The sequence below is a fragment of the Cupressus sempervirens genome, chromosome 5 (genome assembly GCF_028749045.1).
Source record: "Cupressus sempervirens isolate cs-2001-9-10 chromosome 5, ASM2874904v1, whole genome shotgun sequence".
Taxonomy (NCBI): Eukaryota; Viridiplantae; Streptophyta; class Pinopsida; order Cupressales; family Cupressaceae; genus Cupressus; species Cupressus sempervirens.
This window is the reverse complement of record NC_143122.1, coordinates 761,168,290-761,187,280: the sequence shown is the minus strand read 5'-3', so window position 1 is coordinate 761,187,280 and position 18,991 is coordinate 761,168,290. Positions and strand designations below refer to the sequence as shown.

At 35.2% G+C, this 18,991-nt stretch overlaps 1 protein-coding gene across 8 annotated transcripts in view; it reads left to right on the top strand.

Annotated features, from left to right (window-relative positions):
* The window catches only part of LOC149558135 (uncharacterized), a 216,360-nt gene that overhangs the window by 103,498 nt on the left and 93,871 nt on the right, over nt 1-18,991 (top strand). For all 8 annotated transcript variants that reach the window (XR_016364985.1, XR_016364984.1, XR_016364986.1 and 5 more), the window contains exons 3-4: nt 7,871-8,249; nt 8,402-8,663. Coding sequence is in view for 5 of the 8 variants with exons in the window: in XM_089832513.1 (XP_089688639.1) it covers nt 7,871-8,249; nt 8,402-8,663 (641 nt within the window). In the remaining 3 variants the exon portion in view is untranslated. The remainder of the gene's footprint in view (nt 1-7,870; nt 8,250-8,401; nt 8,664-18,991) is intronic.

The window sequence follows — 18,991 nt, the reverse complement described above, 5'->3', positions numbered from 1 at the left end:
TGGGGTGCCTCTCCATCAAAAGTTTACCTACAACAATTTTAAGTCAATTAGAAACTCAAATTTCAAAATTCAAATAAATTTATTTTCAAAACTTGCAAAGTTAAAAGTTTACCTGTTGCAACATAATTTGCTGCATTATCCGTCACCACCTGGATCACATTTTGTTCCCCCACCTCTGCTATAACTTACTCAATAGCCTCACATAAATATGTGGCATTTTTCACATGTGCGGAAGCATCAATGGATTTTATGAACATGGTATATCCTACAAGTAACAAAACAACGAATTATAATATTAAATGGATCATTAACGAATTAGCATTCAACAAATCAAAATTTACAGTGTATGTAGGAAAGTAGAATGATCAATCTCCTCCACAGGATACAAGAAAATTGAGGAGTGTTCTATTCCTCCTATCGGTCCAACCATCAATCATGATGGTGCAACCCTTTGCAATCCATTCCTTTCGGTTCTCCTCGAGGTCAACCCTCATGTCCTCTACCATCTCATCCAGGAGTTATCCGCTCAACTCAGCCTCAGTTGGGGCTTTAAACCTCGAACCACAAATAGCAACCGCGTCTATCATATTCTGCCAATAAGGAGCCCTGTCACAAATAAAAGTTTAGATGTCAAAGACTCAAATTATAAAACAAGTTGATATAATTAAAGTTTTACTGTTACTTTTAATTTTAACTTTAAGGAAAACAAAGAAAAAATAATCAATTACCTGGCTGCAATAAATGGAATGTTGCAAAAGTACCAAAATTTGCATATCTCCTTTCTGGCAGCATCGTGAATCTCCTTGTTCAAATCCATGCCCTCAAGCGTGGGTTGGGAACCAGGAGTAGTGCGGGGCACAAAGTAACTATCCATTCTATTTTTCCGCACTCTAGGCTGCAATAGGTTGGTGTGGTACTCTGTCTCAGTATGTGACCGACTAGCACTAGCACTAGCACTAGCACGAGCAGAAGAACTAGGTTAAAAAGGAGGCCTAAAAGAACCCTCTCCAACACAACCTACGGATGCGGAAGCTGATGCAGATGCAGATGCAGATGTGGATGCGGCTGTGGGTGCGGGAACATGGGAGCCAATACCCCTTAACCCTTCAACATGCATTTTCCTATTTGCTTTGTCTTTTTCAATTTTTTCTAATGCCATTAAGCAAGTGCGTTTTGCCTTAGGAGTTTGGTGAGTGCAAACTGTAACATCATGTCCAGGTATAGCAGCAATGTGGAATTTCAATCTATAAATACCCCCGGAAGTTATTTTTTCTTTACAAAACATGCATTTTTTTTGATTCTTCATTATATTTCCAACATTCATCTTTTTTACCCATTGGAATTTGCGAAAAATGAGAGCAAAGGCTGCTGCAATAATTTTTTTTATGTAAAATATCAAAGTTTGAAGCTAATAAAAATTAGAAAACAACAAACCCTAGCTTGCAATTTAGTAAAAATAAAGAACATTCAAGATTTACACTAAAATTCTTGAAAACTATAGAAATTTAACAAAAAACGCATAATACGCTAAAAATTTAACAAAAAATGCATAATACACTAACATGCAAGAAAAAAATAAGCACTTACCTCTTGCAAATGAGTTGAGGAGTGTTAATATTGGCTCTTTAATGTTCCCAAAGCAATTGATGGGCTCCCCAAATGGCTTGCTGATCTCTTTGGTGCTCCTCCTTCTTGCCGGTGGGAAACCTATGGCTTTTCTTTTCTCTTCTTCTCTCTCACTTTTCCTCTCTTATACTCATGCTTAACAAATAGAAGGCCCTTTAGGGTTATAACAAAGAGAATAGGTCAAAAACAAAGTGAAAAAAACAAGTCATTTAAAAAAAAATTTCAACTTCCCTTTTTACATGCCGTGGGCGATTCATACCCGATTTTGGCAATTTTGCCGATTTAGGCGGTTCATGGCCTAGAAATCGGCGATACCGATACACGATGCAAAAAAAATCGCACAACATGAATTTGGTCGCGGAATCACCGATTCAGGCGATTTTTGGGCGATTCTCGTTACTATGATACATACAAAATAGATGTCCTCACTCGTATCTAGACTATATAACCCTTGAAGAAGCATATATTGGAACGAAACTTGATATAAGCCACCTTATAATATTTGGTTGTCTAGTCTAAATTCACATCGCCAAAGAGAAAAGGTCGAAACTATAACCACTAGGGAAGAAAGAAATATTTGTCGTATATAGTGAATCATCCAAAGCTTTCAAAATTTACATTCTTGGTTAGAAACAAATTGAGCTCAATAGAGATGTAATTTTTGAGGAAGATATATAGAACAGGATCTTAGACTTGAAATTCAGAGGGAGACACTTGTAGACGATAATGAACCTCAAAACCCTACTCCTGAACCTAGTGACACTACTGTGACTTGGAAAAGGCCACTTTGGGCAAGAAAAATAATCGAAGAAGCATAAAACTATGCAGCGCTTAAGTGTTCTTTTAGAGAAAGAAAGAAACATAGAGACTATTCAAACTATGTTTCTCTCATGAGTTAACTTATAAAATCTGAACCTCCTAATGTTAAAGTAGCACTGCAAAATCAAGTTTGGAAGAATGCCATGGTTGAATAATATCAATCTATTTTAAAGAATGGTGCCTAGGACATCATACCTAGACCAAAAGGAAAATCAATTGTATCATCCAAATTGCTCTTCAAAATCAAGCATGCAATAGATGGAAGTATCGAAAAACATAAGACAAGATTTGTCACCAGAGGGTTGTCACAAAAGGAAGGAATTGATTAAGAAGAGACATTCTCCCCAGTTGCTTGTTACACCTCAATCAGGGCAGTAATTGCTACTGCTGCATCAAAAGGGTGGAAAATTCACTAGATGGATGTAAAGATTGCATTTCTTAATGACATCATAGAAGAGGAAGTATACTTAGAACAACCAAAAGGATTTGTTGTTCATAATAGTGCCTATCATGTTAGTAAGTTAATGAAGGCTCTATATGGTCTCAAACAAGCTCCTCGAGCTTGGCATGAAAGAATAGACAATTATCTCTCTAAATTAGAATTTTCCAAAAATGATGCATATCCTAGTCTTTATTTAAAAAATGGTGATATGTTGATTCTCATTCTTTAGGTTGATGACTTACTAATCATAGGAGAAGATCATCTTATCACCAAATGTAAACAAGAACTTGCTTCCGAATTTGTCATGAAAGATTTGGCATCCTACACTATTTTCTTGGTCTATAAGTATGGCAAGAAGAAAAGTGTATGATGATATTATCCTAAATCAAGGTAAATATACCATTGATGTTTTAAACAAATTCAAAATGATGGACTGCAAGCCTATGTCTACACCTATGGAGACAAATCTACATAAGCTAAAAGAAGCAACATCAGAATCATAACTTGTTGATCCTACTCTCTATCAACAGATAATTGGATTCCTCATGTATTTGGTAAACACCAGACCATACATTTTCTATGTGACAAATGCCCTTAGCTAGTTTATGTGTGAACCAAGAAAATTACACCTCATTGTGGTAAAACATATTATGAGATACCTACAAGGGACTATTGGATATGGATTGAAATATGATAACATAGATCTAAATCTACATGGATATTCAGACTCAGACTCAGCTGGAAATGTTATTGATCACTAAGTACCTCTGGATGTTGTTTTAGCTTGGGACCAGCCATCATCTCTTGGTTTAGCAGGAAGCAATCCTCAGTTGCACAAAGCTTGATTGAAGCTGAGTATATTGCAACATCCATGGGAGCCCGAGAAGTTGTATGGCTGAGAAAATTGTTGGTGGGTTTGTTTTGACAAACCATGGATCACTATGATAATCAAAGTTGTATAAGCTTTCTTTAAACCTAGTATTTCATGATAGATCCAAGCACATTGAAATCCCCTACCACTATACTAGAGATACGGTGGAGAGAAATGTTATACAACTGAGACACATTAGTACTGATGAGAAAACTGCAGATATCCTAACCAAGCCACTTTCTAAGATAAAAGTGGATCACTTTAGAGGTAAGCTTGGTATGGTAAAATTGTAAAATTTTATTTGAGGTTGAGTCTCAATAAATCTATTGTACAAATGTTTAAAAGATGTTTTATTAATAAACTCTTTTGTAAAGTGATGACTTTAACAATAGCTTAACCTACTATAATGATGACTATCATATGGTTGATATCTATGCACATATAATGATAGTTCATATCTCTTACACAATACGTTGTATTGCTGAGACATGTCATGGTGAATGCTATGAATTATAGCATTTGTGGATATCCCATGAACAAATTCTTTGGTAGGCATCATGAGAATTGATGCCTATGCTTATACCGGAAAAGATATGAGTATGGTGAATATCATATGGTTGATATTCAGGGTCATACCATACTCCTAATGATACTGCGAGGTAACATATATTAAAATGGATGTCATGTTGATGTTCTTGAATATTGCGGTGAGATGATAGAAATTATCTTCCCAAGCTAAGAGAGAGTGTTGTTGACTTGTAGCTTTGGTTGAATAAGCCCAATCGATGAAATCAAATCATTATCTGTTACACTTGTACATTCAATGACTATCCATTTTTGTGATATTGTTATTCATAATTTCATATTATTAATGTTTATTGGATTTACACACACTCACACACAAATATGTCATGTATTTTATTAATCCAATAATTATTAATAATGATATTTCTGAAGATCAATCAAACTGTGAATGTCGATCAATGATCAGCTGTTTTCTTGGAATGCCGATTACACATAATACATTAGTGTTTGTAAAAGACATTTTGACATATATAAGACCAAACATATATATATGTTCGAACAATTTTACCGTTCGAACATATGTGTTCGATACACATATTTCATCTGCAGATCATATATTGTAATCCCTCATGCCAAGTAATGTTTAATCAGCGGCATAATAGCTGATCATTGATTAGTGTAGACAATGGTAAAGGGAAGGGGCATGTCTCAATGTAGAGACATGTCTCTGCATGAACGAGACTCACGTAGAGATATGTCTCCTCATAATAATATATATATTGGATTGAAGTGTTCTTGGAAAACACATGCAATATCAAGTGACTGCTATTACATGTAACACATTCTTCGCACTTGCACACACACACACACAATTTTCTTTGGATTATTTCTGCCAAATAAAAGAGGAGAATTATATCAGACTGAAAATATCATAACAGTGTTGATTCTAATCCATTGCATTAATAATTAAATCTGCCTCAATACACATAATCTGATCTAAAGTTTAACCAAGTTGTGGACAGTCACTAAGAGAATGGGGTCCTTGTTCTTGAACCCGAGTTAATGGTTCATACTGTTAGGAAGAAAATATTCTATGAACATACACAATGCTATCTTAGTTGTGTGTGATATTTGAAGTGATTGATAGTTGGTCCATGCTCCATACATTGGAAGACTTTTAGCAATGAGAATTTTATTATATTTTATCTTGAAAGAATGTGTCCTCTGTTATTGCCAAGAAAACATCAAAGCATGATAATTAAATGTAAAGACTCGTCCTACGGAAGCTAGGAAGGAAGAAATTTGATCATTTGTCCCATGGAACAAAGAAGCTAAACCCTTTGGTAAATTAAGGCTGACTTTTGACTTTAGCTTGGTATTGAATCTTGGTTTTAGTTTTCAAAGCCCAAACCTCTTTAATAATATTTAACTTTTGCCCTAACTTGAATAAAGAATCAGGGATTGAACTGGGGAAAAATCACTTTGCAGTTTTTTCCCTCCCAAAAAAAGGAAATAAAACACAACATTATCGAGTAATGTATGACTCAAACACTCTGCAAGCAACTTAGTTCATTTTATTGTTTCCTAAAAGAGAATGTGCCATGAGAGATGAACCATGGGCATTAGCTGAGTTCTGCCCACAGCCATACCAAAAGGATATTATAATGGACTTTTTTAGAAGACATTTCTTCTCCTACATCAAATACATAATGTTTGGAATGCCGTCTTATTGAGCTTTGTTTTGTTGACTGACCTTGTTGAAAATTAAATACTACCTAAAACTTTGTATGCAGAAGAACATGTAAATTTTCAATGAGTCCAACATCTTTCCTCAGGCTCACGAAACAACTCAGGGAGTTCTTGGAAGAGGAGCTTGTGTACATCACAAAAATCTTGAGAGTGATTTTATTTTTTCCATGTGTGCCATTGATAAAATTATCCCAATGGATAGAAATTAGAATCTATTTCTTACAATTCTTTTCCTGATAGCAAGGGAAAAGGCCATGTAGGCCTCTACAGAAAGTAAAAGCCCAAGTACTTGCTACAAAAGTTTTAATCATCACGTGGTCCCTCATAATTCCACTTAAGATGGTTTGTGAGCAGTTGTCAGGTAGTCCAAGTTCTCTCAAGTGGCACTGATCATACAAGACTAATACCTTTATGTTCCCAAATATATCTTATATTTAAATATTTTGAATTTGGCCTTGATTCTGAGGTTGTATTGAGATTTAAGTATTCTGTGATGATATAGTTTCTCAATGGATTTCCCTAGAATTCACTATACTATTTCTGCAAGAACTACAGATTTGGTCCTAACATGTGTGATGCCTATATCTTGTATACCCATTGGAGGGTGCACATACCTGAAGACATAAGGAAATCTTTTAAATAGCATTGTGCTTCCAAAAGAAACCTTTGCAGCAAGAAGCGTACAAGTATGCTTTGCTGCAGTATTATTTTACATCATTAGCCAAAAGATAATCTTATTTTTGGTTGAACTTTGGAATCATGGATTCTTAAATATGGTTCCTGGTGGACGTACTGGGCAAGGTTTATTTGATATGCAATTTACTGCTTGTCAGCTGTTTGTGCAGTGCAGTTGCCATTAAAGTGAGGGCCCCCTTGGAGTGCAGCTGCTGGAGAGGTACTAATAAGATGCTCAGTTATCAAATTTGAAAGGTGGTCATCAGGAGGGTGATTCATATAAAGAATAAAACGAATAATATCATAGCATTTTTTTTGGATTAATAAATTGGGAACTAGAGTTATATAGTCATGAATCTCCTTGTACTCTCTATCTTTTCTCAATCCCGCTTCACGGCCATCTGTTTATTGGAATGAGTAGGAGGGACAAATCTTTTCTATGTAGATTTTTGTTCTATATCCATCAACCATTTCCCAAAACAGATATTTTGTCTTCAACATACTTATTAGAAATCACTTAGAGAACCCTTGATGTGGCGAAAGGGAATGATACTAATTAAGATTGAATATATAAGTTATTTTCACCTATGGAAGATTAACCAAGCTTGACCATAGTAGAACTTAAAGCAACTCTAATAACTAATTTCTGGTTGAAGACCTTTACGATTGACATACTGCCTTCCCTGTCGAGGTAAATGTCTCTGACATACTTTGACCTGTCAGAGATGTGTTGGAAAAATAAGTCAGGCTTCATCCTAATTAAGAATAACCGTAACAATTACTGGAGTGCTGTATGTTGGTTTGGAGCTCCATTGAAGTTTTGTTTATGGTTCTTTCTCCCATCCCTACCTTACAGGGTTAATGGTGCATTATTTTTATGACCACTTCCTTGCACATTATCTCTATAAATGTTGTTGTTTGAATATATGAAATTGAACTAAGTAGAACCAGTGCTTTAAAAATCATGTCGGGGCTTGTGTTGTGGATAATATGTACATTTGCATATGAACACTCTGAAACGTTTGGTTATGATTATTGTTTTTATCAGTATTTAGAAAATCTGTCACTAATGTATGTTTACACAACATGAAACTCTTACAACAGAGGACTTCTAGGAGGCTTGATTCTGCAAGACACTCTCAGTTTTCAATTTTCATTTGCAGGCCTTTCAAGAGAAAGAAGACCCGCTCAACAGAATCTAAGAAGGTGGTCCCAAGATCTAGTAAGGATGAATGGGGATTATTTGAAGATATTGACATCTATGAAAGCATGGATTGTTATGCTAGTATACCTGTTGCTGGTGATAAAGATGGTTCCTCAGATATCATGATTCTGGATAATCCCAAATTTTCCAATAAAGCTACTTCCACAAAGCAAATAAGTGCATCTAAAACTGATCAGATATGCTTGCAAATAAAGCAGTTGATGGTTTCTTCGTCTAAAACAGTCATAGAAAAGGCAAGACCCAGGATGGTTATGCTGGAAAAAATGATTGGATGTGTCCAAGGTGCTTGTTTTGCTTGTTTTGGACCTCAGGATACGGTAAGCAAAAGCATGCAATCATGTATTGTATACTGTCAACGTTGAAATGGTTGATTATCATGGATTTGAATTTTGGATTGAATAGAAGGTTTATCATTTCGTGCTGCTCTTTGTCTGAAATGATTTTTGTTGAGGTAATATGTTCTTTGTAGGTAATTGTTGTGTCGACACAAGGTATAGAATTTCTTCAGGCTTCATCAACAATGGGAACGTCTTCAACATATTTTAAGAAAGTAAAGTCTGTTAATGGTGATAATGCTTTTTCAAGTCAGCCTACTTGTGGTCTAGTTGTGACTTCTACCGAGAGTGTCCCCAATGGAAATAAAGAGATGATGGTAGTGCTGCATGATAAGCTTTTTGATGCTTTTTCTGATGGGTTAAGTGGTGGAAAATCTCCACACTTGCTAATTAAAGGTCCATATGTTTCCCCATATCATTTTCTGCTTCCAATGGCAATTTCTTGACTATAAATTTGTTTGATAGATGCTGGACTCTCACCAAGATTTAGCTTTACCTTTTTGTTAGAAATTTAGAATGTCAGTAGTGTGTAGCTATTGTAGTAATTCATTTTCAGCATTATAATGCAATCCATAATTTAGAAAGGCTTTTCATGATTTAGGGTGATATCATAGGCTGGCTACTGATGTTGGCATATGTCAACTCAACTTTTTGATTATGTCAACATCTTGTTTAACTTTACATTATGAAGCTTTTGATTTAGGACTAATTAATCAGTGGATGAGATAACTTCGAGTATGATACACTCATGTCCCATTCTGACTGAAGCAAGTTCTTGTCAAATGAAGATAAATTAGCCATATAGCAGTAGAAATATCATAGTTAAATTTACTAATAGGAAGTTGCAAGTTGTAAGATTTCTCAATTCAAAAAAGATCAGAAAATGGGTTGTAGGGAATTCTAAATTTTCTATGCTTGGAACATATCTATTAAAATGTGCATGGTTGCATACCTTCTCAGGCATACCTTCTCTAAATGCACATGGCCGTGTTCCCCGACATCTGCTGATATGACCTCAATTATCAAAATCTATGGGGTGTCCTAATCCACCAGAGGGAGGCTTTCCTTTTTGATACCCAACTCCTTGTATTGTGGGTCTTCAATTGGTTCCAAATCTGAAAGCTTTTGGTGAAAGGAATAGAGACCAAGTACTTCCATCTGGGCCTTAGTGATGCGGTGATAATGCCTCTCCCGGATGTTGAAGTTGTCTTGGCAATTTGCCCAAAAGTGTTGCATATGGGGATGGGCTCCTCGAGTCATTGCCTTCTTTATTGTCCCACAAGGATCAAAATCATGGTGCTGCAGGTCAGAATGCACTAGGTTTAGGTTGCTCAGGTCAGCCTAAGCCTCTAGGGTAGTTGCGAGGGTCTAGGTATACTTCCCACAGGTCACCAGAAATGACATTGTCTAAATCATCTTTGCTCCAAAGATTTGGTGTATCTCCAATAGCTTCCGGCAAAATTCCAACAATATGATCTTCTTGTTGCAGTACTTCGACAGGAGGAATGGCTATCGTGTGATACTAGATACTCTAATGTACGTGTGTTGGCGGGATTGGACGAAGTAGTTCTTGTACAACTCTATTATATACATTGCTTTTGGGCTGAGACGGAAGCCTACATCATTAATGAGCACCCTGATGCTATGATAAATAAAGGTGTCGTTCACCCTATAAAAAGCATGAAAATAGGCATCCCATAAAATTTGGGGGAAATGTTCCTACGGGAGAGCATGTTGCATCTTTGTGCCTAGTTCCCCTTTTGTCTGCAATCCTCAGATTCCTTTAATTTGTAAGGCCGTTGACCTCGCACCATAGGAAGTCATGTTCTACAAGTTCGGAATTTAGAGGTTGAGGTGATTCGAGTTAATGCTGGCCCAATCAAAATGTGGCTTCCTCGATGTGATATAATAGAAGTATTACATCTAGGGGAAAATTCCTTGGGGCTGGCTTTGGTGAAATTCCGATAGAGAAAAATAATGCCTACCTAGATTGGTCTGATGAAATCAAACTAGGGGATGCTAGGGACATCTTCTGAACATCCTTGCATAGGTTCTTCAACCAATGGTTGTTCAGGTGTCGTTGTGCCTTCTCCTTAGTGGAGGAAAATTGTTCATGAGTTCAAGACCTAATCATCACAGTGGCATCTCGGTAATATGGGATCTGGAAAGCAATGACTATCCCAGTTGAATGAAGCAATGGGTTCACTAGTTGGTAGGATAATAGACCAAGTGTTGGCATTGTAGTTCTTGGCCAGTGTGAGAATTAACTCTAAAGACTGCATGGAGTTTGGGAAGTAGGTGACCTGAAGTATCCCAAACTTGGCTAGATTGGTGGACGATTCTTCCTTGTTGTGTTTTCTCTCATTGATGCTTTATTTGAGCTCTACCATCTCAACTTACTCTCCAACATCAGTATCCTTAATATTCCAAAGTTTGTTGTCAATCTTTGATCCTTAGAGAACTCCATCTTTCTTGTATTTCATTGTAAGTGGAAGCCTTTCTAGTTCTCTTTCAACTTTAGTCTTCCTCCCAAGGTAGTGAAAGTTCCAACTTTCGACCTTCTGCTTCCTGATCTAGATGATGTCATTGCCACAATATTCTTGCAATACCAGAAGACCATCAATATTGCTAACTAGAATATTACTAAGCATTTGAAGAATACCGAACTCTAGGTTTCATGTGACCAGGGAAAGTGCTTTCTTCATTGAAACCTCTTTGGTGTACTTGAGATCCCAAAACTTGAAATTTGGAGAAAGTGATACATTACTTAGTAATAATAGAATGCTAGGGGAAATATTTTCATACAAAACTATGGGATGGAAGATAGAAGTTGGAGCCGAGAGACCAAGACTTAAAAAAGTTTTTTGACATTTACCATGGTAACTTTTTGACCTCAACAATATGTTGACATGAATACCAGTTAAGTTTGGAGAATTTGAATCAATCCCCTAAAAGAAACCAATTTGGCCAGGACCTTAGTTTCGATGACATTAACATACCAATAGCTAGTTGGTACAACCTTATTAAATGTTACATCTTTTTTGCAACTAGACACGTGCTTGCCAATGCGTTAGAATAGTTGGTGCTATGAACCAGAAGGTTCACATAACATGAAGATTTCAGCATAACTCCTTACGAAACCAAGGCAACCATGGATGCATGAAAATTATAGAATTCAAGCGCCAAATCAGGGATCATGAAGTTACCTTCGAAGACATGCCACCATTATGTAGAAAGAATAGGAACCTCTAAGGCAGCCAAGGCTACAAGAAGCTCCAACACCACCAGGGCGACCAAAAACACGACACTTCGATCAAGGCCGAAGGAATGGCCCCTGCAACTTAGGTGTCATGAGCCCTTGTTGATTCATAATACTACCAGACTTTTAAATGTATGTACTCTATCTATTGCTCTAATAATAAATACATGAACCCCTTATTTAATAACTGATCCATGATTAATTATGTAAATCCATATTTTGATTGTTTAGTATTTAACATAGTTACACCATCCTAGGGGTCGAGGGGATGGTGAAGCAAGGGGACAAGTCTCCGGGACGGGGGGATAGAGGGGCCTTAATTTGGGGATAATGGGTGGACGACAGGGGGATGATGGCGAGGGACGGGAGGGGTTGTATATAGTATATACTATTCATATGATAGTTAAAATGCTAGCTTTGAAAAGATATATTGCAATATAAGATATAAAGATGTAAAAGAGTAAATACGTGAACATTGCATTGAATTGGAACATCGAACATTGAACATAAATAGTCAAATCAGCAAATAGTCAACACTAGGATGTCTCCCCATCCTCAGGGAAGGTGGTGGAATTTGGTGGCACCGTTGAGGATGGGGGAATGGAGTCCCCAAGTCCCTGGTGCGGCCTTGTCTCCAGGACATGGGGCAAAAAGGGAAGGAACGTGTCTTGGTGTTACTATGGTATTTTATCAATATGTATCAATGAATAAATATAAATACAATTAAAACAATCATTAGTATTAGTATTGGATATATTGATAATAAATGTGTTAGTATTAAATTATCAAGTATTATAATTTAAATGAAAAATTTACAATTTATAATAAACATTAATGAGTATTATATCTTAAATGTTTGCTAACCCAATGGCTACGTAAAAGGGGTTATAACTGACCATTACATTATAAATATGGCTTGAAGATCATTCACGAATCAAAAAGAAACATGAAGAAAAGAAAAAAATAAAAATAAAATAAGAATACCAATAAGATTGGATTAGAAATAGTGAACCACAAAAACACACCATATTTTGGCAGGAATAAAAGAAGTTTTAATTTTGCGAATATAAAAAATGACATCTGCTCTAACCCTAATTCAGTTGGTACAATAAAACCCTATGTGGCTAAATCTAAAAACATTCAAGCCAATTCCTTCTATATGGCAGTAAAGCGTTTGATACAAAAAATTAGGATAATGTATGTTTCAACAATTTTTAAGTATTAACGAAGCTTCATGAAGAAAGAGGAAAGGTCATCACTCTGGAAATCCAGGATGGCAAAATTATGCTAAAAAATAATAGTCTCTATTTTGGGTTGTGTTTTTCTAGAGAGGCAAGATTTTTGAGCTTCCCTTATTCTTTATGAAAGAGAGGATGTCAAAAAATCCATGGGATAAAAAGGAAAGAGATACTCAATTAGATCGATGGATAGTGGTACAAAAACACTGACTTAAGACAAACTCGACATTGGCAAGAAATAGGGAAAAGGATTTATGGGTTATCCCCATAATGAGTCATAAACAAGCTATTGCATCAAGGGAAAACAAAATGCCCCTAGGAAACCCCAATAGGGTTTCAACATCGAAGATTAAAGCTAAACTTTGAAATGGCCTGAATCTGGGGAAGGCAAAGTTATCTAAACATTTAGAAAATAACTCATCTTCAGCAACAATTGTGCTAAATATCACCACCATTAACAATGTTAGTATCTCAAAGGACAAGAATATGATGGGTATTGGAAAAACCCTCAAAAAAGGGTTTCCTTCAAATAGGAAGTTAAAATATTGGGGGAAACCACAAAAAATCCTAATACAAAACCCTAGTTATGGAGAAGCAAGGGATTTCAAGAAACAATGCAGGTCATAGCGGGAAGAAGTTGGACGAATATAATACAATAGTCTTAAGTAACAAATATACAAAGAGATTTATCCAAAGTGACCATTGTAAGAAACATGGCTTATTGGTCTTTTGGGGAGGACATCCTCTCTCCATGACGGGTATTGTTGAGTGGATGTCCAAAGCCTTAGGTAACTAGATAAGTATTATTTCACTCTCCAACAATATAATATATCTAGATTGTAAAGATAGCACATTCAGGAATAAATTATTGTATGGTCCTCTGGTTTTTAATGAAGCACAGTATTTATAGTGTTAAATTCATATAGTCGTTATGGATAATATAAAGTTATATATATATAAATAACATTGTGTATATATTTTATATAGTTTTATTTATATATCTTCATAGAAACCCCTTATAAATCATGTTTAATTCTTCTATTCTGTTTCGGGCTTATAAATTAATTTGTTGTGTACCTGATGGTATGTGACTCTCATATGAGTCATGCCCATCGGGTGGACGTGACTCATAAGAGAGTCACGTCCATTAGGTTTGATAAGGTATTTATATGCCTTCGTATGTCTTTGATTATCATTGATTGTACAAATAGTATATAAGATATTATAACAGCCATCTTCCCTTGTTAATTGTGATGTCAACGAAAGTGTATAGTAGAGGTGACGTAAGCAAGAGACTTTTAATATATGACTTGCCCCCTTTAATATATTAAGAATATAATAAGTGAAGTGCTTAGTATTATTTATTATTTCAATCATAATAGTATTAATAATATTTTCTTGTGAAGAATAATATAAGCTATTATATTTGTGAATGTAATATTTTATTCTGGAAAATATTATTAAGTAATTAAAATTATAGATTTTTTTGAAAATTTACATGGTATCAGAGCTAGGTTGAGGAAAAATCTAATCAGACAAAACTATCAAAATGGTAAATATGAGGCTAGAGGATCCTCTTGAAGGTGACTCAAGTTTTGCAGGATGGAAGCTATGGATGAAACTTACAAAGAAAATGGTCTAAAGAAATTCATCGAAAACTTTGATCCACCACCTAAGGGTAGTGATGAAATTAGAAAAGTGGGAAATGGATAACATCAAAGCTATGAGATTGATTGTTGATGCGGTTAAAACCCATTTATTACCAATCATTTCAGAATTGGAGACAACACATGAAATGCTTAAAGCTCTTGAGAATATGTTTGAAATTAACAATACTACCAGAATAATTACTCTAAGAGACAATGTCTCTGACATCAAAATGACTAAAGGAGAAACCATACCTTCTTACTTCATGAGAATAACCGAACTAGGAAATCAACTATCCACAATAGGCCATATATTTAAAGACAAAGAGCTAGCAATAATGGCATAAAAGGTCTACCAAAATCATGGGAAACTTTCAAGCAAGGATTGTGCTCGCAATACAGAGTTCCTAAACTCAGTAAAATCAAAGTTGATTGCTTACAAGAAGAATGTTTGTTAAAAGCTCAGGATGATGTCACTGCTTCTAAAGAAAGACTTTCAAATCCTCTCCAGACAAGTAAATGAAAGGAGGAAACCAGATTCAAAAAGGAAACATCGAGACTATTAAAAAATGCAATGCTACAGATGTGATAAATATGGATACCCAACATATCAATGTCCTGATAGACTCAAGTGACAGGCATCCTTTGTTAAAACCAACAGTCCTATTAGACATTCAGAAAATGATGCTTTCTATTCTGCACTTTCTAGTGAAACATCTAACAGATCTAACACATGGGTAATAGATAGTGGAGCATCTTGACACATTACTGGTTTCAAGGAGCAATTAGATACAATAAATGAAGATTATGTTGATGATGTAACAATTGGAGATGACACCAAATATCCAGTAAGAGGAGTTGGAAAATTTACCATCAATCTAGAATCAGGTATCACACTTGAACTAAATAAAGTGCTTTATGTTTCTAGCATAAAATTAAATCTAGTTTCAACCTCAGCTCTTGAAGATAAAGGATACATTGTTGCTTTTATAAAGGGAAAGTACTTGCACGGTCTAAAAATTCTAATATTAAAAACCCTCATAAGATCGGTTCAAGACATGGATGTCTATATAAACTAAACTTATGCCCTTCTACAACACTTTTGCATGATTCCTTCAAAGAAATTGAACTATGGCGTAGAAAATTAGGGCACTTCCACTTTCTAGGATTACCTTCGTTGGAAAATATGGTGATAGGATTACCCAAGTTAGAATCAAATCATGAGGGAATTTGTAAAGGGTGTGCATTAGGGAAGAACTCTAAGAATCCCTTCCATAATGGCACAAGCAAAACCAAAGAAGTTCTAGAGATTGTTCATTCAGACTTGTGTCCCTAGGAGGATTTCTCTACTTCATTATCTTTGTTGATGACTTCTGCAGAAAAAAGAGGATCTACTTTCTAAAATGTAAAGACTCTAGTGAAATCTTGACAAAATTTAAAGATTTTAAAGCCCTTGTTGAAACCCTTTCTGGTAAGAAAATGAAAATCTTGAGAACAGATAATGGAAATGAATATATATCTGAAACCTTTCATAATTTTTGTACAACTGTTGGCATTAGGAGAGAGCTAACTGTTCCTTGCAATCCTCAACAAAATGGGGTAGCAGAAATGAATAATAGAACCATAGTTGAATCTGCTAGGGCTATGATACTTGATCAAAATCTGCAAACCTTACTTTGGGGTGAAGCCTCAAACACTACCGTATATATCCAAAATAGATGTCCCCACTCGCACCTTGATCATAAAACTCCTGAAGAAGTGTTCTCTAGAAAGAAACCAAATCTTAGCCACTTAAGAATTTTCGGATGTCTTTCATATATCCACACACCTGAAGAGAAAAGGTCTAAACTCAACCCTTCTGGTAAAAGAGGATTCCTTGTAGGTTATAGTGAAACCTCTAAGGCATATCGTATCTACATCCCAAGTCAAAGAAACATTGAATTCAGTAGAGATGTGATTATTGATTAAGATACTACATACAAAAAGACCAAAGCAGAAGATGAGTCAAATATTGAAGAACCTATTAAATATCCATCTCCTGAGATTGAGAGGGAGATTCACATAGAAGAAAATGATTCCTTTGAACTCATGGATACAACTGATGAACCTAATGAAAAGAAAAGATCTCGATGGGCCCAAAAATTGATTGAGGAATCTGAAAACTTTACTGCCCCTGCTGGATGTATTAGAGAAAGGAAAAGACCTAGCATATTCTCTAATTACATTGCACTTATGAGTGAGATCTCAAAATCTGAACCTTCTAATGTAGAGGAAGCTATGAAACAACAAAATTGGAGAAATGCCATGACTGAAGAATATAACTTTATTCTTGAGAATGAATTTTGGGATATTGTTCTTAGACCTAAAAATAAATCAGTTGTGTCATCAAAATGTTTGTTTAAAATTAAACATACTTCAGATGGAAGTATCGACAAATTCAAAGCACGATTTGGTGCAAGAGGGTTCTCTCAGAAGGAAGGAATCGATTATGAAGAAACTTTTGCTCGAGTAGCCAGATATACTTCAGTTAGAACTGTAATTGCTATTGCTGCCTCGAAAGGATGGAAAATTCATCAAATGGATGTTAAGACAATCTTCTTAAATAGGGAAATAGAAGAGGAAGTCTATCTAGAGCAACTTGAGGGATTTATAGTACATAATAATCAAACACGTGTGCAAAATAAAGAAAGTCCTATATGATTTAAAACAAGCTCCTAGAGCTTGGTATGAAAGAATAGATCACCATCTAATCAAACTTGGATTCTTGAAAAAGAGTACAAATCCAAACCTGTATTTCAAAATATAAAATAATGATATGGTAATACTAGTTCTCTATGTTGATGACTTACTGCTTATAGGTGAGGAACATCTTATAGAAAAATGTAACAAGATCTAGCTTGTGAATTCGATATGAAAGACCTAGGTCTTCTACATTACTTCTTGTGACTAGAAGTATGGCAACATACTAATGGAATTCTTCTAAATCAAGGAAAGTATACATTGGATATATTAAGAAGATTTGGAATGATGGAAAGCAAACCTATGAAGACCCATGGAAACAAATCTTCAAAAATTAAAACAAGAAACTAAAGACTCTAAAGATGCTGACCCCACTCTTTACCGTCAAATTATTGGATCTTTAATGTATTTAGTAAATACTAGACCTGATATATGTTATGCAGTAAATGCTCTAAGTCAATTCATGAGTAAACCAAAGCAAATTCACATAGTAGCTGCAAAACACATTCTAAGATATCTTTGTGGAACTATTGGATATGGTCTAGATTATAAGAATGAAGATCTCAAGCTTAGAGGATATACAGACTCAGATTGGGCAGGAGATTCAATAGAACACAAGAGTGCTTCAGGATGTTGCTTTACCTTCGGATCAGGAATGATATCTTGGTTCAGCAAGAAGTAGTCATCAGTAGCTCAGAGTTCTACTAAAGCTGAATACATTCCTGCTACTATGGGAACCAAAGAAGCGGTTTGGATAAGAATCCTTATCTATGATCTATTCAAGAAACCTTTGGAGCCTACTATAATCTATTGTGATAACCAAAGTTGTATTGAACTCTCTCTAAATCCAGTGTTTCATAATAGATCTAAACACATTGAGTTACCATATCACTATGTGCGAGATATGGTTGAGAAGAATGTAATTGAGCTTAATTACATCTGTACAAAGTATCAAGTTGCTGATATCCTTACCAAGCCCCTTGCCAAAACCAAAGTGGAAACATTTAGAGAAGGTCTTGGTATGATAATGTTTCCTTAGTACAAATATCAATAAATTGAGATTCATATTATTTGTTGTATCCAAAGTTGTTGTAATTTTGTGAATCTTATTGAAAAAAAAGTCTTTCATATGATATTTTTTGATAAGGAGATAATCAAATTTATAACTAAGTTATTCATTTTGAGTAAGTGTTGTACTTAAATCATGATAGTATGCACCTTGTGAGACTGACAACTGAGTGCCTAGATGTCATTAACTTGACTATCTTTGAGTTATTTGTATAGATTCATATTGGGTATGAGGTAAGTATGCATTTTGTGAAGACTAAAAACTAAGAGCTTAGATGTCATAATGTTGATTATCTTTGGGTTGTTTGTATAAATGCATACTAGGTATTTTAATAACTAAGAGCTTAGATAACACTTGTTGATCATCTTTGGGTTATTCAAAATACTGATTGTCCTTTACCTTTGATTATCAAAATGTATTTATCCTTCTCGACTAAGAGGGAGTGTTAAATTCATATAGTCGTTATGGAGTTATATATATATAAATATTAAATAACATTGTGTATATATTTTATATAGTCTTATTTATATATAGTCACAGAAACCTTATAAATCATGTGTAATCCTTCTATTCTGTTTAGGACTTATAAATTAATTTGTTGTGTGTACCTGATGGTACATGACTCTCATATGAGTCACGCCCATCGGGTGGATGTGATTCATAAGGGAGTCACGTCCATGGGGTTTGGTAAGGTATTTATATGCCTTTGTATGTCTTTGAATATCATCGATTGTACAAACAGTATATAAGATATTATAACAACCATCTTCCCT